Source organism: Dama dama, chromosome 1, assembly GCF_033118175.1.
Source record: "Dama dama isolate Ldn47 chromosome 1, ASM3311817v1, whole genome shotgun sequence".
Classification (NCBI taxonomy): domain Eukaryota; kingdom Metazoa; phylum Chordata; class Mammalia; order Artiodactyla; family Cervidae; genus Dama; species Dama dama.
This window is the reverse complement of record NC_083681.1, coordinates 64649291-64676446: the sequence shown is the minus strand read 5'-3', so window position 1 is coordinate 64676446 and position 27156 is coordinate 64649291. Positions and strand designations below refer to the sequence as shown.

The 27156-nt window shown below is 44.0% G+C and overlaps 1 protein-coding gene across 1 annotated transcript in view; it reads left to right on the top strand.

Annotated features, from left to right (window-relative positions):
* The first annotated feature begins 418 nt into the window (after positions 1–418).
* PAMR1 (peptidase domain containing associated with muscle regeneration 1) overlaps positions 419–27156 on the top strand; it is a 77057-nt gene continuing 50319 nt past the window's right edge. Inside the window, exons 1-2 of the mRNA XM_061151946.1 lie at positions 419–681; positions 23172–23348. Coding sequence (XP_061007929.1) covers positions 609–681; positions 23172–23348 — 250 coding nt within the window. The 5' untranslated portion in view covers positions 419–608. The remainder of the gene's footprint in view (positions 682–23171; positions 23349–27156) is intronic.

Below are 27156 nucleotides of genomic sequence, written 5' to 3'. Positions count from 1 at the left end.
GCGCCAGGAGCAAACGCTGGGCAGGAAGGAGACTGGGGATACAGGGGGAGGGGGGAGGCAGGTTGGCCGCTTTTCTCCTCCCACCTCCAGCTCACCCCCTCCCCCAAGGCCAGGCGTTTAATCCGGCGGACTCAGTGTGTGCAGTCAAGGCAGGCACTGGACCTCCCATCCGGGCTGGAGGTGGGGTGGGGGTGGGGCTTCAGACCTCACCTGAGGTGGGGGAGGGGGGCGCAGTCCCGTCTACCTCCGCCCCCCATTCAGGGTCCTGCTGGCTTCTCCCCTGCCCTCACCGCCTGGGGGAGCCCAGCCGGACCTGGGCGGGCCTCCGTGCGCCGCAGCTTCCCTTCCAGCCACAGCCCGGGGCCTCCCTGCGTGGCCACACCTCCCCGGGCTCCGCAAGGGTTAAGGCGGCCGCGGAGAGGAGAGGTTTGGGCTGACGTCGCGCCGGCTGAAGGTGGTTCCCCTCGGGTGAGGATGGGAGAGCCCGGCGAGCTGAAACCCGAGCTCCCGCTCAGCTGGGGCTTGGGGAGGTCCGCGTAGGAGCCGCCTGCCCGCCGGGCTCCCTCGGTCCCTCCCCAGCAGTCACTCCGGGCACCGCCGCGGGAACGATGGAGCTGGGCTGGTGGCCGCAGCTGGGGCTTACTTTCCTGCAGCTCCTTCTCATCTCGTCCTTGCCAAGAGGTACTGTGAGTCGCATTCAGGACCCCCAGGAGGGGACTTTTGTCTCCTGGGTTTAGTTAGGGGGCAGGAGCAGGGTGTCCCAAGAGAGGGTGCTTGTGTGTCTGTGGGTGGTGGTGGTGAGCTTTCTCCTTGTGGGAATCTTGGGGGCTTGGCTGGTGGTGCTGAAGTATCCCGCTTTCTTTCTAAGAACGTGACACCGTTTTTCTGCCATCCCAACTTGTAGGACTGAACTGCCTCAGGAAACGTACCAGCTTCAGTTTTATGTGCCTTTTTTTTTTTTTTTTTTTAAAGCTTTTTAAAACATGAAATTATCCCTGGGGTTCTACCGAGGCTCAGGTGCCCCCTCTGACAGGCAAAAGTCAAATCTCTACCTGGAAAAATTCCCCTCCCAGGTGAGCTGGGAGGAAAGAGGTGAATAAGAGCAGGGCTTGCAGCGAGGGTGTTTGTCCTGAAGCATCTTGTCGAGGAAATCTCACACTACAACCGTTCAGACCACATTCCCAGCAAGGAAGAGGTGCTCACTCAGCATATATACACTTCCTTTCCGATAAGGATGAGAAAGAAGAAGAAAAAGCCAGGGTGAAGAGTGCAAGTTGATTTTGGGGATGCCCAGAGTTTATTTAGAAAGAGCTGTGGCTTCTGTGTCTTTCACATGTCATTTTCTGAGCCACAAATCCCACGTCAGATGGGCTCCTGGGGCAAGTGAGGTTGAAACAAGACCCAGACAGAGCTCTTGGGAGCCTCTTGACCCAGCAGAAGCAAGGGGAGAGCAGGCTTGTCCTGTGACTGCTGCTGGGCAAGCAGGGAAGGAGGGCTTCTTAGGAGCATCCGTCCTATGGCTAGAGAGGCTAGGTGTCAGGAGGCAAGGTGAAACCTCAGGAGGTAAGATGCACAGATGATAAAATAGGGCAGCTTTGCGGGAGGAGCAGGGAGTGTGTGAGCCTTTGCTACTCCCCTCTGTGAGGGTTACCTGCCACCTCTGCTGGTGACCTATCACCTTTGCTTTACTTAAAAGTGCGTGCTTCGTTGCTGCATGGAGCTGGCAAGCGCCCAACAATGAAACAGAGGAAGTTGGGTGGTGAGGGTGTAGAAAGCCATCAGCTACTGTCGAAGGGAAGCTGGACCTCAGGACACATCCCTTCATGGTAAATGAACAAAAACCGAGATACTTGAAAAGCACACAGCCCCCCTTCCCCCATTTTAGTCAATACTTTCCATCTACCTGTAGCCTGCCAGCCCCAGGTGAAATCTTCTTTGGTGATTTACTCTCAAGGTGAAGAGTGTTTCATTTGAATTTTCCCTTATTGAGGTCTGGAACAGCCCAGTATTGTAGGGAGAAGGAGCCTGGGAGGGTGGAGTCTGGTAATCCTTTAACCTAGCCACTTGCCCGGGGCTTACTTGGTGACTTTTCCTTAAGACTTGTCCCTGTTCCACCTCTGCCTCTTGGTGCCAATCTTCCAGGGCACGGTGGCCCAAGCCCAACTCCAGAGGAGCCTGCTTCCTTCTACAGTGCCAGAGCTCCCAGCTTTAGTTTTCTTGTCCCTGCATCTCTTTTTCTAACATGGCAGGTAAGATGGCTGAAATCCATAAAAGCCAAAAACTAAAGCTCAGCTGCCCTTTTTTCCATGCCCAGGATCTGAAAAACCCGTTTATCCCTGACCTGAGAATCTCTTGTACCTTTTACTCAGGAAAGAAAGCTGACTCTGGTAAAGAATCGCCTGCCAGTGCAGGAGACAGAGGTTCAATCCTTGGGTGGGGGAGAGCCTGTGGAGAAGGAAATGGCAACCCACTCCAGTATTCTTGCCTGGTGAATTCCATGGACGGAGGAGCCTGGCGGGCTACAGTCCGTGGGGTCATCAAGAGTCGGACAGGACTTAGAGACTAAAACAAAACCAACAACAACAACAACAAAAAAAAAACAAACAGAAAAAAAGAGCTTCAGGGAGGGTGCCTGGCGTCTGGGCAGCCAAGCAGCTGACTGAGCCAGAGAGCAAGGCTATTTCATTGTCTGTCAAGCATTCATGTTTAAAGGGAGCACTGAGGGATGGAGTGGAGAAGGAAAATATTTCAAGTTGTGAGCGAGTGAGTCCACTCCCTGCTGGAATTCTGAATCTGGCCCCCGTCAAGGAAAGCTTAGCAGCATATTTCCTCTAATTACTTTTCTAAAAAGAGCATTTGATGAAATGTAAACATCCACTGGGATGGCACGGCAGATGGTTGTTGCTCATCGACTCGGGACACGTGTCTGAGGATGAGAATCCAAACATCAGGCCAAGTGATAACCCAACACAAACAGCATGTGAGGGGAGAAACCCAATTCCACTGACTTCACCAAATAGCAGAAGTTCTGCCAGCAGGATCCAGCCTAAAAGGAACAACTCATTGAAAAGATGTGACTCTGGGGAATGAAGCCTTCACATGAATAACTTCACAAGTGTTGCTTCCAACAGACATTAGCTGGTGGGGAGCGAGCATCCAGGCAACCGGGTAGGATAATTTGAAGCCCAGATATGCAGTGGGCAGGAGCAACCAGTCGAGAAAGGGAATGTGGAAAGAAAGCAAGGCGGAAGGAGTGGCAAGAAAAATTAGATGTTGGTTTATAATGGGATGTGTTAGCAAATTCCAAGGACAGAGCTATGAAAATTGGGCCTTCTTGGCAGGGCTAGATTTTTGTGGGGACTATGAAGAGGGTGTTCCCTTGATATATATATATATATATATATATATATATATATATACACACACTCTAAGAACCTCCAGCTTTTCCAACAGGGAAATAATTTGATGGTGGGATCATGGGTTTCAGGAACTAGGCGTGACTGGAGAGATCATTTAGTCAGAGTACCTCAAAGGCAGAGGATGAGGAGAGTAAACATCTGAGCGTTTATGATGAGCTCAGTGTTTAAACCAAAGCAGGGTAGGTGCTGTTATTCCCCAGGTGAGGTTTAGAGAGGGTCTGTCACCTGTTCAAAGATATACAGGCATGGTACCTGAAAAAGTGAATCATTTGATACAGCAATTCCACCTCTGGGAATAGATACAAAATAAATGAAAGCAGAAACTCCAGCAAATATTCGTATACTCATGTCCACTGCAGCACTATTGTCAGCAGCCATAAGGGAGAAACAACCCACGTGTGGGTAAACAGAATGTGGGTCTATACATACAATGGAATACTATTCAGCCTTAAAAAGGAGTGAAGTTCTGATTAAAATGATAACATGGATGAGTCTTGGAAACATGATGCTTAAGTGAAAGAAGCCAGACACAAAAAGATAAATACTGTATGATTCCATTTATGTGAGGTGCCTAGAGGAGTCAGATTCATAAAGGCAGAAAGTAGAACAGTGCCGGGCCTGCCGGCTAGATGAACAGGTCGAGGACGCAATCACCACAGCACCTGAGAAATAAAAGACTAGGAAAGATGGGGTTGAGAGGGACGGAGTCAGCTTGTGACTGATTCCGACGACTTTATTGAGGGGTAACATACATATATATACTAACAGGATTCACCAAATTTTAGATCAAAGACTTGCATACGTGCAGAACTGCAGACACTAGTTTTAGCTCAAGAGTTTTATCTTAACTCCAGCAGAGCATGGCACCAGGTTCTTACAATCAGGTAAAGACTACCTAGACATAAGCCATTCACAGGAGCCCGATAATCTTATCAGAGTCAGGAAAATGGGCAAATGGTGGCTGCAGCGATTTCCTTGAGGGAGGTGAAAAAGGCCAATTTGCACTTTAACAAATCAGGGGTGGCGGGACAGAGAGGGACCTTTTGATCTCTCTCAGGGCCGAGAAGGGGCCTGAGCAGTCAGGCCGGCTCCCCGCAGAACAGTGGTTACCAGGGGTTGGAGGAGGAGGAATTGGAGAGTTAGTGTTTAATGGGCGTAGAGTGTCAGTGAGGACTGATGATAACATTATGGAGATGTGTAGCGGTGATGGTTACACAGGCCATTGGACTGTACACTTAAAAGTGCTTAAAATGGTAAATCTGTGTTATTTACGTTTTGCTGCAGAAATGATTCCCAGTGGCACTAGTGGTAAAGAACCCTCCTGCCAATGCAGGAGATATAAAGAGATGCATGCTCAATCCCTGGGCTTGGAAGATCCCCTGGAGAAGGAAATGGCAACCCCTCCCGTATTCTTGCCTGGTGAATCCCATGGACAGAGGAGCCTGGCAGGCTACAGTCCATGGGGTCGCAAAGAGTTGGACACAACTGAAGTGACTTAGCACAGTACAGCAATAATGATAAAAAGAAAATACAAGAAGATTAGTGGAGCCTGGGGTGAGCCCAGACTGTCAGATTCCTGAGCTCAAGTTCACCTGGTACCTGGCTGACAAACACACAGCTAACAGCCTCCTACACTGATGCGCATGTAATCATGGCATGGCTTCAGGACACGCGTGGCAGGAGAGGGTCCTTGCTGTCTCCCATGTGGGTACCAATCTTGTGGTGTCGTGGGGTGACTCTGGAAAAGAGGGAGACTGTAGCATGGAAGAACTGGCAGCCTTTGGGTCAAAGGTCTGCAGAAGTATTTAGTAGGTAAACGGCAACCCACTTCAGTATTCTTGCCTGGAGAATCCCATGGACGGAGGAGCCTGGTGGGCTACAGTCCACGGGGTCGCACAGAGTCGGACACGACTGAGCGACTTCACTTTCACTTTAATGCTTAAAAGGTTTTGAACCTGAATGCTTTGAGGTGGTCTGGGTCCTCTGTGTGGTCTGACACCCCTCTTCTTAGTTCACAGGTGTCTTACCTGCTAGTCCCTGCTTATATTTGCCTTGTTGACCTCTGTTCCTGGGAGGGATGGGGGAGAAATGGGATGTGAAAGAGAGAAAGTGGAAAGCTCGGTGCTGAATGGGGAGAAGTACAAGTGAGCATTTTGCAGCGGACAGGAACATAAATATATTTTCACTTGTGTGTGTTGTGGAACACAATCTCACCTCTATGACCACCAGTGAAACGTTTTATGAATGCCCTTGAGGGTGAGCTGTTGGTTGAAGTTGAGGGTGAGCTGTTGGTTGAAGTTGAGGGTGAGGTTGGGTGTTATATCTGGGTCAGTAAACTGGGGACAAAGCACATTTGGACCCAGAGGCAGAGATGACCTGGAGCATGTAAGTCCCTTAGAAATATCCAGAAGCCTTAGGGAGGGCTTTGGAATGCTACTGGCAGGGACTGTGGATTTGACTTAAATTTATCTGCCTCTGGGTTACCCTGGCTAGACAGCAACAGCTGAGATTATGGCGTCTCATGGTGTCTGGAGGGCCTAATGATTAGCCTTAAGTCAGAAAATTATTTCCATCTGCCCTGCGAGGGGTGGCCGATCCCAGTGCAAGAGAAAACCTCTCTACCTGCCTTCCGTGAGCACAGTTCTAGAAGCTGCAATTGATTTGAGGGGAGGGGTGTACATTTCAGTAATAAATGAGGGAAAGTGATACCCTGCTCCTCCCCTCATGTGGGAGGACCTCTCACCCCCACTTTGTGGATATTTGAAAGTCACAAGAGCCCAGATCCCTCTCCTCTTATTTTATTTTAAAGGGGTGGGAAAAACCAGTGTTTACATTTTCTAATTCTTGAATTCCAGGGCAGAGGACCCGAGGCCAGCTGGAGCTTTGAAAGCTACCAGATCAGTGGCAGAAAATCTATCAGATTACAAGCCTGGTCTGTGTTTAAGGAGTTCTGTTTGTCAGTCATCCCAAGATCTGGGCCAAAGCATTGGGTTTACAATGGAGAGAAAGAAGTAAAATGCAGGAAAAGTCAAACTTCATATCTATGAACAAAACCACTCAGGGAAGGTAGAGAATTAGAGTTTTTCTCTTAACCAATGGGGACTTTCTACTACTCACCGCCCAACGCTGTTCGTTTCATTGTTCCCGGTTTTATTTGTGATACAGACACAGAGCTTGTGTGGGTTGAGAGTGGTGTAAATAGGGCTGCACATCAGATATTTCACCTGCAATGGTGGAAACACCAGTGGTGGAAGCCTCGTACCTAAGGGACCAGATCCCAAATAATCTACTGGTATTTGTGGTAAATACCAGGCATTCTCCTATATGTTTTACATGTATTCGTTTAATCCTCATAACATACCTAGAAGGTAAGTAGTTATTATCCCTAGTTTACATACCGAGAGAGGCACAGTACTTGCCCAGGTCACAGAGCTGGACATCAGTGTTTTGAACCCAGTCTGACCCCATAATGCATGAGCCAAAGCAGTAACACTGCTATAGTCAGCAGTGGGTCCAACTATGGTAGATCTTCTGTCTGTATTTTGGCCAAATCATAAGGATCACGGTGTTAGTAAAGAGTTCTGGTTATCCTGTGGATATTCCAAGAGCTGATAGTCCCCGGCCCCTGAGTCAGCAAGGTCACATGCTCACCACTGTGGAAGCCGAATCGATGTAAGTGATGAGGGAGAGACCTCAGCAGCCCCCGTGGGACCACGTGAAACCCAAGAGGAGCCATTTTCTAGAGGAAACAGGAATGTTAAGCAGATCACAAATCCCACTCATTTCTGGGTAGCTGTCCACAGGCACATGCATCTCATTATGATTAGACATGGGAAGTGAGAATTTCTTTGTCTCATGGTCAAACTTTATAATCAAAATCACATTTCTGTTTGTGGAGTGACAGAGTTAAGGATGAGACATGCTTCATGCCTGGCCCTGAGACTGTGGAGCACTAGTCTTTTATGGATTTACTCTGTCAAGATCGTCAATGTGTAAATTCTTAGATGATGGAATAGGAGTAGCAGGCCTGGCATGAATAAGGGGAGGCATTTTTCTTTCTTCTTTTTTTGGCATAACACAGCTGATGGATATTGCAGGGGATGGAGATGCAGCCTCCCTCCATTAATACTGAGATGGATTTTAACCAGTTAATTTCAACCTTGAATGAGGATCTGCTGTCTTTTGGGTCTTTTGTCGAGTGGTTAAGAAAGCCCAAATGAAGACATGTTTCTGTCACCCTTCTGCCTCTCGAGTTGGGGACATGCCTTTATTCCTGCAATGTAGGCATCTTTATCTCTGCCCTCTCCGAGACTCTGGCTGTCTCAGAGGGCTGAGTTAGTGGTTTGGCAGTGAGCGTCAGTAAGTAGAAGTCTGGTCAGTTGGTTTGGTGATTGGAAAACCAGGGCTGCTGCTGCCAGAACAGAGTGAGGAACACATTCAGGCAACTTTAGCTCATGGGGAGGTGCAGCAATTGTCTTCATAAGCTGAATTTATGATTGGTTGAGATAAATTTCCAACTAGTTTAATGGAAAACCACTGGGTGGAGGAGGGATGTTGGCCTGGTTTGCTTCAAATCAAATCATTTGAGAACTCTGGGGAACTAAAGTATCAGTTTTTCAAACCCCAGTTCTATGTCCATTTACTTCATAGGATTCCTTTGAAGATGATCAACTAATCCCGTATATCGTGTGACCCCACTTTGGAAGTCAGTAGTGATGGTGGAGAACACCTAGGATGCCCAGGACAAGTTGCCTGAGCTTAGCTTCTAGCTGGTAGCATCTACTCCCATATTTTCTAATATACCACTTGGCTTACCTGGGATGCAAGCAGAAGGGAGGGCTTGGCTGGTATAAAGAATCTTTATTGCCTTACTTCTTGTTTGGCTTTCTGCCTCCCACTGGGTGGTTGACGGCCTGCTTCTAAGTGATATTCAGCCTCCTTTCTGTGCAAACCTGGCTCCCCTGGCCAATTCACTGGTAGAACAGAACAAGTGAATATTCAAACCTTCATGGAAATGAGATACAAACTGTAATACACAAAAAAGCAAAATATATTTAGCAGTAATGGACCCAATTGGGGCTTCCCTGGTGGCTCAGTGGTAAAGAATCCACCTGCCAATGCACATGATGCAAGTTCGATCCCTGGGTCAGGAAGAACCCCTGGAGGAGGAAATGGCAACCCACTTCAGTGTTCTTGCCTGGGAAATCCCATGGACAGAGGAGCATGGCAGGCTACAGGTCATGGGGTCACAAAGAGTCAGACATGATTGAGCGACTAAACAACAGAAGTGGACCCAATGGATTCCCTGTAAAATAGACTCCAAAAGGTCATAGCAGGAGCCATTTCTAACAGCAGTCTTTGTCACAAATAACCTGACCCTGGAAATCACATATGCCTGATATGTCCGCATTCATGTATTTATTCAGCAAACTATCTGGAGATAGCATGATGAATGAGACCAGTCCTTTTCCTAAAGACACTTGTTATCTGTTGAGAGAGCTTATGGTCTAGCTTGGTATTTTCCAAAGTAGGTTTCATGAGATACTAATATTAAAGGATACTCAGCAGAAATAATAAAACCTAGGATGTCATGGTGAAATAAGTTTGGGGAATGTGGGAATTAAATTGGTACAAAGAATATTATAGACTCGGCAAAGCCCTACAATAAAGCAAGCTGTTACTAGCATTTAAAAAGTTGTTCAGCTGCAGAACCTCTTTTCATGTCATGCCTTATACAATCAGTGGATTTAGCACTCCATGGAATACAGTTTGGAAAACTCAGGTCTCTTGCCCATAATGAATAAAACATTGAAGAATATCTGTCTCACCATTATGGAGGACAAGGTAAGAAGGGAATTTGAAAATCTACAAAATTGTAACGTCTCTTCAGACTTCTGCTGAGAGACAGACAGGAAGTCTGTTGTCCTGCTCACTTCATACTTGCTGAGATGTTGAAAGAACCATAGAGGTGATCCCCGCCCTGTTGTGATAAAAGTCCTCACCAGCCTCTGCGTAGTTCACCAAGAAAGCTTATTTCTGGTTTACAAGGTGCTCACAGTAATGTGATTGCCCTGGGATCATTGGGCGGAATGAGGTGTGACTCTGATTAAGGTGCATGTGGTGATGTGAGAGTCTCAGGGAGCGGTAAGAGCTGTGGCTTGACTTCCCCACTTAAGTTGTAACCTTGGTGACAGTTCCACTGTCTCCCCTCCAAAAATGAGGAGAATATTTGAGCATCCTTCTAGTTCCTGGGAACATTGAGTTCAAGATCCAAGTCCATTCATTACCAGTTAACCTCCCCCCACCTCAACACACATGTCGGCTTGTCTCCAGTCTTTTCTTATTTATCCTCCTGTCTGCTAGTTTGGGTATAGCTCAGGCACCATGATCCTGATTTATACAACCCGGAAGCGGTCTGGGCTGTTTACACTGGTGCTGTATCCCATAGAGACAGCACGTGAGTTTGAGCTGTTCATCAACCCCTTGTTTGCTGTTTCTGGGAACAGCTTTATTCCTCCCTTTCCTAAATATTGTTCTTGTTGTCATGCAACACCGTTTCTGCCTTAGCCCTTGTGTTGCCTGCCTCTGTCTCTGCCCAGACTTGTTTCAGATTGGATGACTACAGTGGCAATGGATAAGGAATGAAACAGCTATTCCTTTTAAGGGTTTTCTTGCCCAACCCATAACCTCAGCAAAGATTTAGCTCTTCCTGGCCATTTTATGTATTTCATTTTTGATGTCGATATCTTAGTATGGATGTGCTCAAGTTTGAATATACATGCACACAGAAAGATAAAAGTATAGATATGGTTGTTGTTGTTCAGTTGCTCGGTTGTGTCTGACTCTTTGCGACCCCATGGACTGCAGCACACCAGGCTTCCCTGTCCTTCATTGTCTCCCGGAGTTTGCTGAAACTCATGTCCATTGAGTCGACGATGCCATCCACCCATCTCCTCCTCTGTCGTCCCCTTCTCCTCCTGCCTTCAATCTTTCCCAGCATCAGGACTTTTTCCATTGTGTCAGCTCTGAGCATCAGGTGGCCAAAGTATTGGAGCTTCAGCTTTAACATCAGTCCTTCTGATGAATATTCAGGATTGATTTCCATTAGGAAATAGATATGGTTATGTATACACTTATGTGTGTATATGGCTGGATATGTATAAACATGGGGTGTAGAGTATTATGGTTTAAAACATGGGCTAGAGTTTGAATCCTGCCTCCATCATTTATGGCTCTTTTCTTGGAAAGTTACTTAACCTCTTTAATGTGGCCTTACCACCTTCCAACCTGTACACTGAGAATAATTACTGTCTTTATTTGAGTTTAAGAAGGGAATGGCGACCCACTCCAGTGTTCCTGCCTGGAGAATTCCATGGACAGAGGAACCTTGAGGGCTACAGTCCATGGCATTGCACAGAGTTGGACATGACTGAGCGACTAACACACGCAAGCGAGATAACCTGTTTATTTTTAAATTATTATTGGGATACAGTTGATTTATTATTGTCATTTTATTTATTTTCAGTTGGAGTATAATTGCTTTACAGTGTTGTGTTCGTTTCTGCTGTTTAATAGCATGAATCGGCTGTATGTGTACTTCTGTCCCGTCCCCCTGAGCCTCCCTCCACCTCCCCCATCCCACCCTCTAGGTCATCACAGAGCACTGAGCTGAGCTCCCTGTGCTAGACAGCAGCTTCTGGAATAGTACTGAGCCATAAAAAGCAATAAAATTGGGTCATTTGTAGTGGTGTGGATGAACCTAGAGTCTGTCATACAGAGGGAAGTTAAGTCAGAAAGAGAAAACCAAATATAGTTGGTTTATAATGTGTTAGCTTCAGATGTACAGCAAAGTGAATCTGCTATGCATATACATACATCCACTCTTTTTTAGATTGTTTTCCCATATAGGCCATTACAGAGTATTGACTAGAGTTCCCTGTGACATAGAGTAGGTCCCTTTTAGTTATCTATTTTATATATAATAGTGTCTATGTGTCAATCCCAATCTTTGATTTATCCCTCCCTTCCAATTTACCCTCCCTCTTCCTTACCCTTCAGTGACCATAAGTTTATTTTCTCCATCTGTAACTCTATTTTGTAGATAAATTCACTTGTAACCTTGTTTTTAGATTCTACATATAAGTGATATCCTATGATATTTGTCTTTCTCTGTCTGGCTTACTTCACTCAGCGGGACAATCTCTAGGTGGTCCAGTGGTTAAGACTGAGCTTCCACTGCAGGGGGTGAGGGTTCGATCCCTGTTTGGGGAACTAAGATCCTGCATGCCTCATGGCATGGCCAAAAAACAAAAAGAGAGAGAGAGATAGCCTATTCAGTATAATGCTTTGCAAAAAGGAGTACTCAGGAAATTAAAGTCGTCTTCTGCTCCTCTCTTTTCTAGTATTTTTCCCCACTATCACAGAAGGAATTAAGTAGGAGAAGTATTGGGCATTCTATCTTTAGTAGGCTGGAATGTACATGGTCCTTTTCAGGCTCACTTCACCTTAGTGCACAGTCCTATCCTAGCCATCTGTGACTCTGTGTCAGAAAAAAAAAAAATTCCTGAAGATTCACCGTATGTTTATTTCTCTGAGACTTGCTTTTTCCCCTTGCTTTTATCATGCATCTGCCTTCCAACCTTAGGGTGAAATGCCTTCCACATGCCCAAGTTCGTCCATGTGCTGGATTCTTGCAGGGGTTTGAGGGGCTGGTGTCTTGCAGAGTGGGTGATTCTGGGTCAGTGATGTTGTCTGCCAAACATGAGATGGTGCCCATGGCCACCTGTTGTGATTCAAGGGTAGAGCCAGCCAGGAATCCTCAGGCCAAAAGAAGTTCCCCTTCATCTTGTTCAAGCTTGTAGAGCTGGGGGAGGCAGCTATAATGAGGACTAGCCTGCATGAAGCGCTGCCAGCTTAGGGCTTGGTGAACTATAGGACATACCATTATAAATGCATCACCCTCGTTCAGCCTGACATCTGCTCTTGGCCATCTGCCTTTGGTAGAAGGAAAATCTGGCTTCTGCTTGGCATCTGTGAACCTGAACATGAAGACAGTAACACTGACTCTGGAGGCTCCTGGCAAAGGGATAGATGTGGTTGACCAAGGTCCCCGTAGAGCCCTGCTAGACTCTGGCTCAGAAAGAAGGTTTTAAACTTGTAGAGGATTGGGGAACAGGTGGGATTGTTTGTAGAATTCTTATGTCTAAGGAAATCCAGATCAGATTTTTAGGGTAAGCATAAGTTTTGTTGTTTTCTTAAGGAAATATTTTTTCTTGTATTGCTTTTTAAAAGTATTAATATATTTTTGTCTGTGTCATGCAGCTTCTGGGATCTTAGTTACCCAACCAGGGATTGAACCTGCACCTTCTGTAGTGAATGCTCAGAGTCCTAACCACTGGACTGTCAGGGAATTCCCAAGTTTTATTGTTTCTTAATTTATACATTCTAATGCTTTGCTTGAATAATATTTGCTGAGTTCTATTGCCAGGAACTTTTAGGTGCATTATTAAAAAATTTTTAGTAGCCAATGCTAATTAAAAAAATAAGATCTATTCAGCTCATATTCCAGTGTTGGAAATAACCCAGAAGCAGCTGTCTTTCTGTGCTAGGGATTTCTAGCACAGTTGTTGAGGATAATGGCAACTTGGGACCCTTCCAAGATGCTCGAGTTTGGGTTTTATTCCCTTTGGCTATAGATGTAGAATTTCTATTCCTAGAAGAGAAGCAGCAGGAGGTGAGGTATGTCCTATTTAAATAGGTGTCTGAAGAGGAGGTATTAGAAGAGATTAAGAAATCTAAAAGCAAGGGGGAAGAACTCAGAATGCCATGATAGAAACAAGAACAGACTGCTTGAAAATGCCATGTATGTGTGGGCCTCTGGGGGAGACAGTTACTCACCCCTTTTGTTCCCTTAGCCATCTGTATCTTAGCCACACGTGTGATGGCTTTTTAAAAAAATTTTTTTAAATATAGTTGATTTACAACCTGAAACTAACACAATATTGTAGATCAACTATACTTCATTTGAGTATATTAGAATGTACAGCAGAGTGAGTCATATATATATATATGTATACGTATGTATGTATGTGTGTATATATATACACACACATTCTTTTTCAGATTCTTTTCCCATATAGGTTATTACAGAATACTGAGTAGAGTTCCTTGTGCTGTACAGTAAGTCCTTGTTAATTATCTGTTTTATATATAGTAGTGTGTATACATTAATCCCAGTCTCCTAATTTATCCCTTCCCCCCATGTTTCCCCTTTGGTAACCGTAGATTTGATTTCCAGGTCTGGGAGTCTGTTTCTGTTCTGTAAGAAAGCTTCATTTGTATCATTTTTTATTAGATTCAACATATAAGTGATATACATTTTTTTCTTTCTCTGTCTAACTTACTTCACTTAGTATAAAAATTTCTAGGTCCATCCATGTTGCTGCAAATGGCATTATTTCATTCTTTTTTATAGCTGAGTAATATTCCAACATATATATATGCACCGTATCTTCTTTATCTGTTGATGTGTTTTAATTCTACAGAGAATAATGGTAATGTCTCAACAAACACGCAATTTTTCTTCCAAAGCACTTTATGCTCATTGCCTCTTTAACTGCAGTGACATTAACAACCCCATCAATCTACATCCATTCTCTTGGGATTCGGGGAAAATGCCACAGCAAGATGTCTTGTTTGTGATTGTCCAGCAGCATAAATGAGAGGCAGATTCAGAATTAAAATTTGAGTAATCTGATTCCCAAGTGTGTTCACTTCACCAGTGATGCATTCTTGATCTGTAAAGTCAAAGTTGTGAACTCTCTAGAATCCAAGTATTGTGTTGAAAAGAATAAGACTTTGGCCCTAGAAAGAGCTGGCTTTTTCACCTGAAAGCTGTGCCACCTAGGACAATTTATTTACCTTTCTGTTCCTGAGTGTCCTCATCTGTTAAATGAAGAAAATGATACTTACTTTGAAGGGTGGCTCTGAGGATTCAGTGAACTGGTTTGTTTCAAAGGCTCGGGTACATTCTTGTGGGGGTTGGGCCCAGGGAGTGGGGACAATGAATGAGATGTGACAGAGTGGAGCGGTGTGCTTAATAAAGGATGAAGAGGGGAAGAAAGTGACAAATTGATTTTTGCTTCCTTTTCCTCCCCAATGTACTAATGCCTGCAAACTAGATTTCTAGGGAATCTATTAAAAGGCTTATCTCTCCTGATACTCAAAGCGGGTGATGCACATGTTGACTTTCCAGCTATCATTATCTTATTACCAGGAGAAGTGAGAGGGGTAAGACCAAGGTCAACTGAGGGTGGGAATCCAGCCGGGCTGGGACTGAAGGTCCCTTGGAGCTGGGATGGTTTTCAAAGTCACAGGAGGAGATACTGAGTCATCAAGAGCCCTAGCAAACATTCCATCGCCCCTGACTCACAGCATTTCCATCTGGGATTTGCCTGGCATCTGTCATCAGCCCCATGGAGTGGGCGGTCAGACCTTCAGGTGGTTAGGAATGTGCTGTGTTAGAAATCAATACAGGGAGTTCAGAGAGCCTGAGTGGAGAGGGGGGAGTGAGTCGGGATGAGAGGGCAGCCCAAGCTGCCTAAGTGTAGGACTCTGATTCCTATATCTTTTTTTTTTCTCCCTCTGGTCTTAGGTTTATAACGTGAAGGACAGCAAAACACTCAGTAGAGATTTTCATTAAATGTGGTTAGAGGCGAGGGCTGTGGGGTTTTTGGGTGGAGACAAAGGCATATTCTAACATCAAGGAGGAGTGAGCCCTTGATGAAAGCACCTTTCTTTGCCACCTTCTGGGGTGGCCTCAGCCTGGGCCTTTGGTCTGACAACCGACCTCATATATGGAACAGGCCGACTCACGTTTTCATCAAGAAGTCTCTGACTTTTTTCAGATTTGCCTGAACAGTTACTGTGTCAACTTATTTCCTTGAAACCTGGTGTTGAAAGCGTGCTACTCAGAGATGATGCTGTGGGGACGCCATTGCCCCTTCTGCCCTTCTGTGGAGTTAAGCCCTGGTTGTGTGAGGGATTAAGTGTTCTCCATCTTGTCAGCAGGAGAAATATATCAGTGTTGGAGAGCCTTCACGCTGGCTGCCAGGCTGTGAGAATAATACCGAAGGCCATGAGGACAGCCAACTTTCTCTCACTCATTCATTCATTTTTTTTCCACCACATCTATAAAAACTGAACCTGGGCTTCCCCGGTGGCTCAGTGGTAAAGAATCCGCCTGCCAATGCTGGAGACACGGGTTCAATCCCTGATCTGGGAAGATCCCACATGCTGTGGAGCAGCTTAGCCCATGCTTTACAACTACTGAACCTATTCCCTAGAGCCCGGGGGCCGCAGCTACTGACGCCTTCATGCCCTGGAGCCCGTGCTGCAACGAGAGACCACCGCAGTGAGAAGCCCGTGCATAGCAACTGGGGAGCGGCCCCTGCTCACCGCAAGGAGAGAAAACCCTGAGCAGCAATGAAGACCCAGCCCAACCAAAAATAAATAAATACATAACATTTAAAACTAAGCAAATCCGAACCTCTGCCAGTCAGTCAGTGCTGTTCTCATTGCCTTGTGTTTGCATGAATAAAACAGAACTGAGAGGTTACGTGTCTTATGTTTTCCAATGTGAATTCAGGAAAAACCAGAGCTGGGCCGTTATAACTGAAATCTCCATTCAGGGGGGCTGCCCCAAGCATGGGAGCTGAGGAAGGGCTTGGGCAAACCCAATGATACCAAAGTATTGGGTGGGCCAAACAGTTTATTCATGTTTTTCCGCAAGATTTTATGAACTTTTGGCCAACCCAGTACTCTGCAACTCTCTTCGTATTTGTTTACCCTGATTTAAAAAAAAAAAAAAAGGAAAGAGAAGCACTTGTCTACACAAATTAATGATGAAGCAATTTAAAATCACTTCTCAAGACTACTCAAGGTCAAGAGAAAATGTCCATGACTGAAGTAATGAAATAAAGCAGTTTCTAAAGAAAACAAAAAACGTAATAGGTTACCCGTTTTGAGAGGTTAAGAAGACTGTGTACACATCTTTTAGCTTCTATGTGTGAATATATATGTTAATTAAAAGATGACAATTGAAGGATAAGTTATTTCTGAATACTTTTTCTTTATGTATAATTTTATTTTTTTGATGCTTTCACAATAAACCTTTTCTATTAAAGTATAGGGTCTTTTATGGGTTTCTCTGGTGGCTCAGATGATAAAGAATCTGCCTGCAAAGTAGGAGACCCAGTTTCGATCCCTGGGTCAGGAAGACCCTCCTGGAGAAGGAAATGGCAACCCACTCCAGTATTCTTTTTTTTTTTTTTTCCAGTATTCTTACCTATAGAATTCCATGGAGAGATGAGCCTAATGGAGCTGTAGTCCCTGAGGTCACAAAGAGTCTGACATGACTGAGCGACTAATACTTTCACTTTTCATAGAGTGTATTATAAATAAATAAATAAATAAATACTTTACCAGATGGAAGAGTTGAGATGAATGAATGTATAATGTGCCCGGAATTTTGTGAGTTCAATTTTGCTATGTGATTATGGGCACGTGCTTGACTGTTTGGTGCCTTGGTTGATTCTAGGGTGGTGCTCTGCGAGTTCTTGGTGCTTAATTTGTACTTATTTCCTAGGAAGCACTGGCAGGATAAAACTCATTTGTGGTTTAATAAGACTGTTCTTTTTTTTTGTAAATAAAGTTTTATTGAAACACTGTCTTGCCCATCTGTTTATATATTATCTGTGGCTATTTTCTATTGAGTAGTTGCCACAGAGACCACATGGCCCACAAACTAAGATAACATTGGAAAGAAACTATACTCCGACAAAAATTAATAAAAAATTAAAAAGATAAAATGCCAAGAAAAATGTATCTGCCTCTTTATAAAAACCATTTACTGATCCCTAGGTTAGACAACAAATAAGGCTTTGTTCTTAAATGGGGACAGCAAAGTAACCTTTGTTCACTTTCAGCAGCCCAAAAAACTGGAGGTTGTCCTGCCCTATTTTGCCCTCAGTAACAGGCTTGCTCATGTCCTCCCTAAACCTGAAATTCTGCAGGCCTCCTTTTCTTCTCAGAATTCCCTTAAAAAAAAGTCTTTGGAGTTTCTCTTTGCTTATTTCCTAATTAGCACTTTTCCTCACTGATAAAGTGAAGAGGTCAGAGTAACTCATTTTAACTTACAAGAAAATATTACCCATTTTGCTGGGTCATTTTTAAAATTAAATTTCATGAACAATATAAAAGCACTTTAGCTAAACAAATATTAAAATGCTTTAGCATACATGCAGGAAAACCTTCAGTTGCTTTTCCACTGTCTGTGTTTCTTTAAATCCTAGTTTTTGTAACTGGCTTTTAGCATCATATTGAAATTCTCTGAAATTTGTACATTCATGCTTGCTTACTCAGTTGCTCTTTGCCATCCCATGGACTATAGCCCACCAGAATCCTCTGTCCATGAAATTTTCAAGGCAGGAATACTGGAGTAGGCTGCCATTTCCTCCTCCAGGAGATCTGAAGCCAAATGGCCAGTGTACCCTTTGTCACAAATGGAGGAGGAAAAGTCCAGGAGATTGTTTTTGTCTGCTTATTGTATTTTCAGATCTCTTCAGCTGATCAACTTTAAATATTTCTCATAGAAAATTTCTTAATAAACTTACCTGTTTATTTCTTTCATATGTGTTTTGGGGCATTTTCCTGTCTCCTTTCCAGCCAGGTGAGAAGTAATGGTGATGGACTTACCAGACCAGAGGGGCTGAGTCAGTAACACCATTAACTCTGTCTCCTCCTCCCTCACTTCCATATTCCTGGGAAGTGATCTTATCTTGGCAAATGATAGACTTTTATTTGCTATTTTATTTAACCCCCCTTAACCATGTAGTCCTGTAGATGTGGTGCTAATATCCCTCCATGACCATCCATTTGTTCTCTTTGCGTTGTTTGTTTCCTCGTCACAGTGAGTGATTCTGTGTGTGTGAGGTCCTTCATCCAAAGTCTACTCTTCTATGAAGCTGTGAGTTCTTCCAACGTCTGCTTCTCTATGAAACTCCATGGGGATGGTGTCTGTTCTCCTCTCCATTGTATCCCAGCACTCAGCCTCCTACCTGGGTCGTGGCGGGCGCTCAGTAAACACTTGTGAGATGAAAGAATGAACTCATCAGTTCACCCTCAGACTTGGCACTGTGCTCAGAGGGATAACTGAGGACCAGAGTGGTTAAATGACTGGCCCTGGGTTAACCTTTCTTTTGAGAAGACACAGGGTGTTAAGTTCCCTGTGAATGATGTAACATTACCACAAACTTAGTGACTTAAAACAGTGCAGTTGTGTTTTTGTACAGTTCTGGAGCTCAGTGGTCTGCAGTGAGCCTTAGGAGGCTGAAATCAGGGTGATGGCAGGCCTGCCTTCTTTGGACGCTGTAGGGGAGACGCTGTTTCCTTTCCTCGTCCAGCTTCTGCAGGCTGCCTGTGTTCTTTCAGCTGTGGTCCCTTCTTCCATCTCGAAAGCACAGCTCTCTGATCTGTCTAATGCTGCCGTTGTCACACCTCTATTCTGACTCTGACCCTCCTGCCTCCCGTTTATAAAGATCCTTGAGGTTACGTTTGCCCTACCTGAACAAGCCCCCATCATCCTCTCCCCATGTCAGGATCCTTAGACTTGTCACATTGACAAAATTCCTTTTGTCATGTGAGGTGACATTTCCGTTGGTCCTGGAGGTTAAGATATGGACATCTTTGGGGCTGTTTTTCTGTCTTCCAGACAGACTGCTTGGGAAGGAGCCAGCTGGCTGACTTGGCAGACAGTATAGAAATGGACTTCCCTGGAGTCATTCCTTTTGGCTAGGATGATACAATACTCTGGACCGTACCTATAAAATTAATGTATGTGCTAGGGAGGGCAGAGGTGGACTTGTTCATTGAAATAAAAAGAAATGCCAGTGAAGGTATTTTAGGGAATTAATTTCTTGGGTAAAGGGAGGCCCGCAATATTCCATGGCTGGACTAGCCTGCTGCTTTAGGAAAAACAGGCTCCACCCTCTACTGCTGTGGAGCAAACCTTGCTTGGCTTTCCACATTTAACTACAAGACTTACAAAAGTTGCAAGTAATTTTTATTCTGTCAGTGTCCCCCAGGAGTCATCAATATTTGTAAATTCTTAGAAAACCTGGAAAGATGGAGTACTTGCCCTCAGATGAGCAAAGGGAGGGATAAGACATGAGCCACACCCCACAGGCATGTCAGATGTTCAGAGAGTTGAGAAATCATACTACTGGATAAGGCGGGGGCTGGCGCCAAGGGATTGGGACCCAAGTTAGATAACCTGGACCAGTTGTTCTACACCCTTCATCATGGGAGGGAAACTGCCCCTGTTTGATATCAGCAAATTATTGAGCAGAACAAGTTCTCCTGGCTCATCGCTCCGAGCTAGACCCACTCGATGAAAATCCTTGACTGTTGAAGCTCTAGAGTGGAGGCTGATTCATTCAACAGGGATTTATCCAGTGTCTCTTGCATGCCAGGCCCGTCCCTATCTATGGTGGGCAAATCAGGTGAGGTTCCTGCCAGCTTATGGTCATGTGAGGGAGACAGATGACATACCAGTGGGTGGAAACACAGAAAGGGATTATGCATTGTGGTAAAGGCTGCAAAAGCAAGCAACTGGGATGCTCTGATAGAGAATACTATGGGAGGATGAGCAGAGGCACAAATTTCAGATGAGAATGTCCGTGAGGACCGTTCTCAATAGGTGTCATTTACACTGAAGCCCAATGTTTTGATAGAGGCAGTGGGGAAAGCAAGTGTGAAGGCCCTGGGATAAGCAAACCTTTGTGGCTTTGAGAAATAGAAGGTGGAATATAGTCACCAAGGAAAGGCTGTAGGACTCAGGAGAGAGCAGCTCTCAAAACCCTGGGGAACCATACCAGAGCATTTCAGGTTTGCTCCAAATGCAGTTGGAAACAACAGAAACATTTTATGTAAGGAGTTGATATGTGGTATATTCAACAGATGAGATCCTTGAGAAATATGGAGTTATAGTACCTTTCTTCTTAAGCTGATGACTATTGAATGTTCATTATATACTAAGTACTATGTTAAACTCTTTATATACATTGTCTTATCTAGTCCTTTCAGCTAGCTCCCGAGTTTTATATAATGAATTTATTTCATTGGATGATAAACTGAGACTGAGTGAGTAAACTAACTTAGCCAAGATCATACACCCCGTAAGTAGCAGAGGTGGGATTCCAAACCCAAATCTGTCTGACTCTGATGTTTAAGCCTTTAAGCATTTTGATTTCTCTCACTATTTTTAACATTAAAAGTATAATAAAAATAACATAAAATTTGCTACATTAGCCATTTTAAGCATACAATTCAGTGGCAAATATTTGCCCTTTTGTGTCTGGCCTCTTAGTATGTTTGCAAGGTTTGTCCTTATCGTAATTTGTATCAGCATCTTGTTCCTTTTCATGGCTGAACAATATTCCACACCCAAAGTACTGTGTGCATACACCACTTCTTGCTTATTCACTTATCTCTTGGTGGACACTTGGGTTGTTTCTGCCCTTTGTCTATTGTGAATAATGCTGCAAGTATCCGTTTCACTTTCTAATTTTGATTTTGTGGGTGTATACCTAGGAGTAGAATTGTTGAACTGCATGTTAATTCAAAGTTTAGCTTTTGAAGGAGCTGTCAAATTGGTTTCCACAGAAGCTGCACCATTTTACATTCCCATGAGCAATATTTGAGGATTCCAGCTTCTCTACATCTTTGTCAACACTTGTTATTTTCCTTTTCTTTTTTTTTTTAATTATAGCCATCCTAGTATGTGTAAGGTGTTATCTTGCTGTGGCTTTGATTTTCAATTCCTTAGTGACTTGTGGTATTGAGCATCTTTTCATGTGTTTATTGGCCATTTGTATATTTTCTCTGGAGAAATATCTATTCATGCCATTTGCCCATTTTAAAATTGGGTTGTTTGGTTTTTTGTGGTTGATTTGAAGGGGTCTTTTATATGTTTTGAATATTAAATCCTTATCAGATATATGATTTGCAAAATTTCCCATTTTTAAGTTGTCCTTTCACTCTCTTAAGAATGCACTTTGTTGCACAAAAGTTTTTAGTTTTGATGAATCCAATTTATCTGTTTATCTTTTGTTGTTTTTTTGTGTCATGCCTAAGAATCCAAGATCATACCAAGTCAAGGATCATGGAGACTTACTCCTATGTTTTCTTTTACTTTCTTCACTTTTAACCATTAAGTTCTCTTCTAGATTTTGAAAAGTATTCACTTCATCCCACCAGAATCAGAAACATGAGAAGCTCAGCTAAGTAAGTTTTAGTGTCTGTCCGAGAGGAGCTCACAGAATAGTTCAGGAAACAGAATTCCAGCGGTGACAGTATCATAGTGATCGAAGCCAGTTGTTCCCAGATGCCAGTATGAGAATCTTTGCTGCCCTACCGGTGTTTGTGGAAAAGAAGTGAGGAATTTTTTTCATAAAACTACATGCATTCATTCTAAGAAACTATGCCTTATCATGCACGTGGTTCCTTTCTATGATGCTAGAATGTTCTTATGACGGAGGCTGAGAGAAGATGGTAAGCGTTTTTCTATATGGCTCTACTTGGCAAATAAAGAATGATCTGCTCTTTGTCAGACTTCCAAATTTAGGGAAGGAGAACAGAAAACTAAGCTATGAAATTTAAGAGGTTAGAAGCCACCATAGGTTTTAGAGTTGGTTTACATGGGTCTACAAAAGTTTGATGAGGATCCTGGCCTGGGGTTTTTAGGGAAGTCTTCACAGGGAAGCCAGATTCGCTTTCTTCCTCAAATATCTGACCTATTTCTGCTTCAGTCATCATCTTAGTGCAAAATTTTTTAGGACTAGAGAGTTGGGGCAGGAGCAAGAGGAAATCAAAGTGAGGTCTGTTTCTTAGCCTGGATTCCTCTGGGCAACCTCCAGCTGATTACTCTTATAGTTTTTGCCAGATGGTTTTTCTTTTTCATTTACCTAAGATATATTTTAGGAAAAAAGAGAGGAATTCTATCCAGAAAGGAGTACTGTTTTCTCATGGGAAAGAGCACTCAGTTGTATTGGGGGATTGAATGAAGTTCTGCCAATGAGTTCACTCTTGTAAAACATTGAAATTCTCCCAAACATACTAATTAAGATACTTTTTGTCTTTTCTGCTGGTTTTAGCTTTGAAGATACCATAATAATGGCTTGCTACAAAATCCAGGAGCCAAGTTTGGAGGAAATGACATGGTCTCTACTTGGCATTCAGCCTTGTACTTGATAGAACTAGCCTAGAGAGTGGTCACCAGACTTTTTTGATGGCCCAAATGCCTGGATTGTGCTGTATAGCTATGCAGTTGGATGGTTCCTTCTGGAATTATGCAGTGCACAACCTGTGTAGCTGTAAGCAGTGGTCTGATACACCCTAGCAAAAATAGAAATAAACATAGACACTCAGGAAATGCATATTTTTTGTTATTTATGTGTATGTGTGTTAATCCACTTAGATTCTATATTGATAAAACATGATTTCTTTTTTATTAAAAATAAAAATGAATAGCACCTTTGAAATTTGAAATAACAAATTTCACCTGTGCCCCACTGGATGGTTTTGAACATCCTTCGGGCAGGTTGTAGGGCAAGGTGCTACCTGGCTGTAAAGAACTTCTGGGTCTTTCCTATTCCTGCCAGGCCCTCCATCCTCACTCGCTGCTTTCTGTTTCAGAGTACACAGTCATTAATGAAGCCTGCCCCGGAGCCGAGTGGAATATCATGTGTCGGGAGTGCTGTGAATACGATCAGATTAAATGTGAGTGCCCTGGAAAGAAGGAAGTGGTGGGTTACACCATCCCGTGCTGCAGGAACGAGGAGAATGAATGTGACTCCTGCCTGATTCACCCAGGTGAGTGTGCGCTGGGAGACCTCAGGTCGCCTCCGTGTTTTCTGAGGTCACTGATGGAAGCAGGCAGAACCCTTGAATTCTGACAGGTAGACCTCAGGGGTTGTGAGGCCATGATGATTAAAAGTGGCATAACTCCACCCACTCTGACTACAGGCGGAGGGACTGGAGGAGTTAGTGCCCTTTTCAGTGCCAGACTTACAAAGCTGTGGATTCATCTACTTATTCATTCATTGAACAAACAGACTGAGCAGCCCCTATATACTGTGGCAAGGACTGGGAACACAGTGCTTTAGAAAAAGAGACATTCCTGGCATTTCTAGAACTTTCAGCCTGGTGGGGGAGATGGAAGAGTAAATAGGTAGCTGTAATGTATCATGGGAGGTGCTGTGATAGAGAACACGGATGCCGTGGGAGCCTGGGTGGGGACAGGGGTAGGTGACTTATTAGAGGAGGTGATATGTGTGCTGAAGATGCAGGCAGCAAACTGAAGAGAATCTAGTAGAGGTCAGGCCATAGAGAATAGCATGTGCTAAGGCCCTGTGGCAGGAGGAAGCATGGAGTTTAGGGAACTACAAATAACTTAGTCTGGCTGGAGGGGTGTGTGCGCGCGCGCGCTTGTGTGTGTGTGTGTGTATGGTGAGAAACCTGGAGAGAGATAGACAAAAGATCAAGGAGAGAACAGGCGTGAGATGCTGAAGGGCTCTGCAGGCTGTACTACGATGTTTAAGCTATATATCCTGAAGATGTTTTATGTAACACTTGGAGATCTTTTAGTAAAGAGGTGAAAGTTGATTTTCCTTTCAGCCGCAGTATGGAGGAAAGATTGGAGGAAGAGCACGATCAGAGGTAGGGGAAGAATAATGGAGACCTTGATGAACAGAAACCCTGTGGAAGGGGAGAGGTGGAGGGGTCTGAGAGCGATTAGAGAGTGGAGTTGATGGCAGTTTGGAGTTGGTTGGAAGGGAAGGGAAGAGCAGAAGTCAAGGATGATGCTTGGGCATTTGGGAGATGGATATTTGGGAACTGGTCCCAGGAATATGTATTCTTGCCAGGAAAATCCCATGGACAGAGGAGCTTGGTGGGCTACAGTTCATGGGGTTACAAAGAATCAGACGGAGCATGCATGTACCACCACACCATCCAGTGACATGAGAGCATCCTAGATGAGGTGGGGCCTTCCCAGGTCACGGTGCCCGTTCGTTTACCTTTACATCAAGCTAGACTTGCCTTCCCCGAAACCCCCGCTTCCCCGGCCCCCACCACAGAGGAGACAGTGATTTTCCTTCGCTGAAGTGCCTGTCTGCTGCGAGCCGTGTGGACACTGAGTTTCACTCTTAATGTGCTCCTAGTGTGATCAGCAGCTCACTGAATGCTTTCTTGGTGCTTTCATACCTGCTGCCTTGTGAGTCCTTTTCCCTTCTAGGCCTGCTCAAACAGAGGATGTAGAGAATTTCAAATACACTTTCCTTACACTGAAGACTAAAAGGATGTCAAATATAGGCTTTGGGAACTTCTCTCATTTCTGCCTCTCCCCTTCTTTTACAAACAGAGAGAATGATGCTCATTACTACCAGGAACTTTCTTTTGAGGAAAGTAATACAAGAGGAGAGAAAACAGGGCTCAAGTATACAGGTGTTACGTCTAAAGCATCTTCCTTCTTGGAAGAGAGTAATGCTGAGCTTTAAAATAGAAATGACCTCAGCATGACCCTTGCACATTTGATCCAGAAAAGAAACCCATTGTTCCAGTTCCCTGATCATGAGTAGGGTTTGCAGAGAAATAATTGAGCAGTGCCTCTAGATTTTCTAAGGAAAATCTGAGCGCTAAGTCAGGGTCTGCTGACTAGGGGTCCTTGGCAGAGGTACAGAAGTCTGAACAACTTTCAATATTTTCAAAAGGCTAACAATTACTGTTGTGTGGCAGCGGGGGCGGGGGGTGGCTTTGGCTTTATGAGATGGCATGAGGTCATGGGGTAAGTAAGGGAACGTCATAGGAGTGTTGTATGCTTCATATTGCATCTTATAGAAGGCCATCAATATCTGCCATACCTGCACCCAACAACTTATTACATCAATACAGAAGGCACCCAACCTTAACTGATGCTAGGAAGGGTCTTCTCAACTGAGTAGTGAAGAGCTGTTCCACATTAACCCATATGGGTACCCTGAAAGAAAGGACTAGAGAAAGACTTTTTTAAAAATTTTATTTTCAAAAATAGTGAATCGATGTTCCAGCAGTCCCTATCGGTGATCAAAGAGGTTTCTCTGTGTGTGTGTGAGTGTCTTTATGAACTCAGGCATTTTTATTTATTTATGTGGTTTAATCCATTTCAGTCATTATTTATTTTAATGCACACATCCCATCTTATGATAATGGGTTCCCCTTTGTGTCCGTCTGTGTTCATCTGGCATGACCACACTGATTTTGAAGACTTCTTGATTTCTTCTTGTCTGTTTTTTGCCCCAGATCTGGAATCAGCCATTTCTCCAAAGAACTCTGGTTTGAGACCATGATCTGCTCACGTGAGGTGTTCCTTGTGTGGGACGGTCATTGCTACAGAGTTTTGTTTGTTTTCTTAAGTGTCTAGAACTGAGAAACATGCATTTTTAAAATGTTTTCACTGCTACTCAAGTTCAAATGTAACATTCCAAGGTTGTTAATTAACATCTTGGATTATGTATTTGTATGTCTTTTCTTTTGTGGTGAAAATCCTGTGTCCTAATAATACTAAACCAATCACTTACTCACTTTTTCTTAAATTTGTACAAAGCCACGCTAGAGCATTATAGGTGTTAGTAATAAGAGCACTGATGCTTCTGGTTTTTATTCACCTTAGAATATATCTCATTAGGTTATAGAGTCAAAATACTATGTTTGAAAGTCAATTGTAGTTCTTTTATCTATGGTGTTATACCACCTACTTGAAACCTACTTGCTTGATATGTAGGTAGGTTTATATTTGACAATAGAAGCAAATCTGTGTATGCATTTATGTGTCTTTCCCCTTTGTGCACAAAAGACAGCATGCCATAAATACTGATGACTACCTTGCTTTTTTCTCTCTTAACAATATATGCTGGAGGTCACTCACTGACAGTGTAAAGCCATTTTTTTCCACTTCTTTTTATAGTTGCACATAAGTGCATTGTGCATCATAAACTGTGGATTACCATAGTTTATGAGTATTTGGATTGTTTCTAGCTTTTTTACTGTTATAAATACTACTGTAGCGAATAGCCTCAGGCATATATCAGCTAGTATTTTTGCAGCATATCTCTGGGATAGGTTCCTGGAAGAAGGATTGCTGAGTCAAAGGGAGGTGCATATGTCATTTTCCAGCCTTTGCCAAATTCTCCTCCATGCATTTGGCGTTCACAGCAGCCATCCATGAGAGTATTCTTTTCCTGAAGTCTTGCAATACAATGTGTCATTTTGGAATTTTGTCAGTCTCAAAGGTGAGAAATGGGATCTCTGCCTGGTTTTAGAATTTCTATCACTTTTGTCATCATGATGGACAATCATTCTCTCTCCTGTGATGGCAGTAATTGCACGAGGATCAATGTCCAGGGGCCTGGTGGTGCCACGTGGGTGTGTGTGCTCAGTCATGTCCAACTTTTTGTGACCCCATGGACTGTAGCCTGCCAGGTTCCTCTGTCCATGGGGATTTTCCAGGCAAGGATATTGGAGTGGGTTGCCATTCCCTCTTCCAAGGGATCTTCCTGACCCAGGGATCGAACCCGCGTCTCTGGTATCTCCTGCATTGGCAGGCGGATTCTTTACCACTGTGCCACCCGGGAGGCCCGGTGGA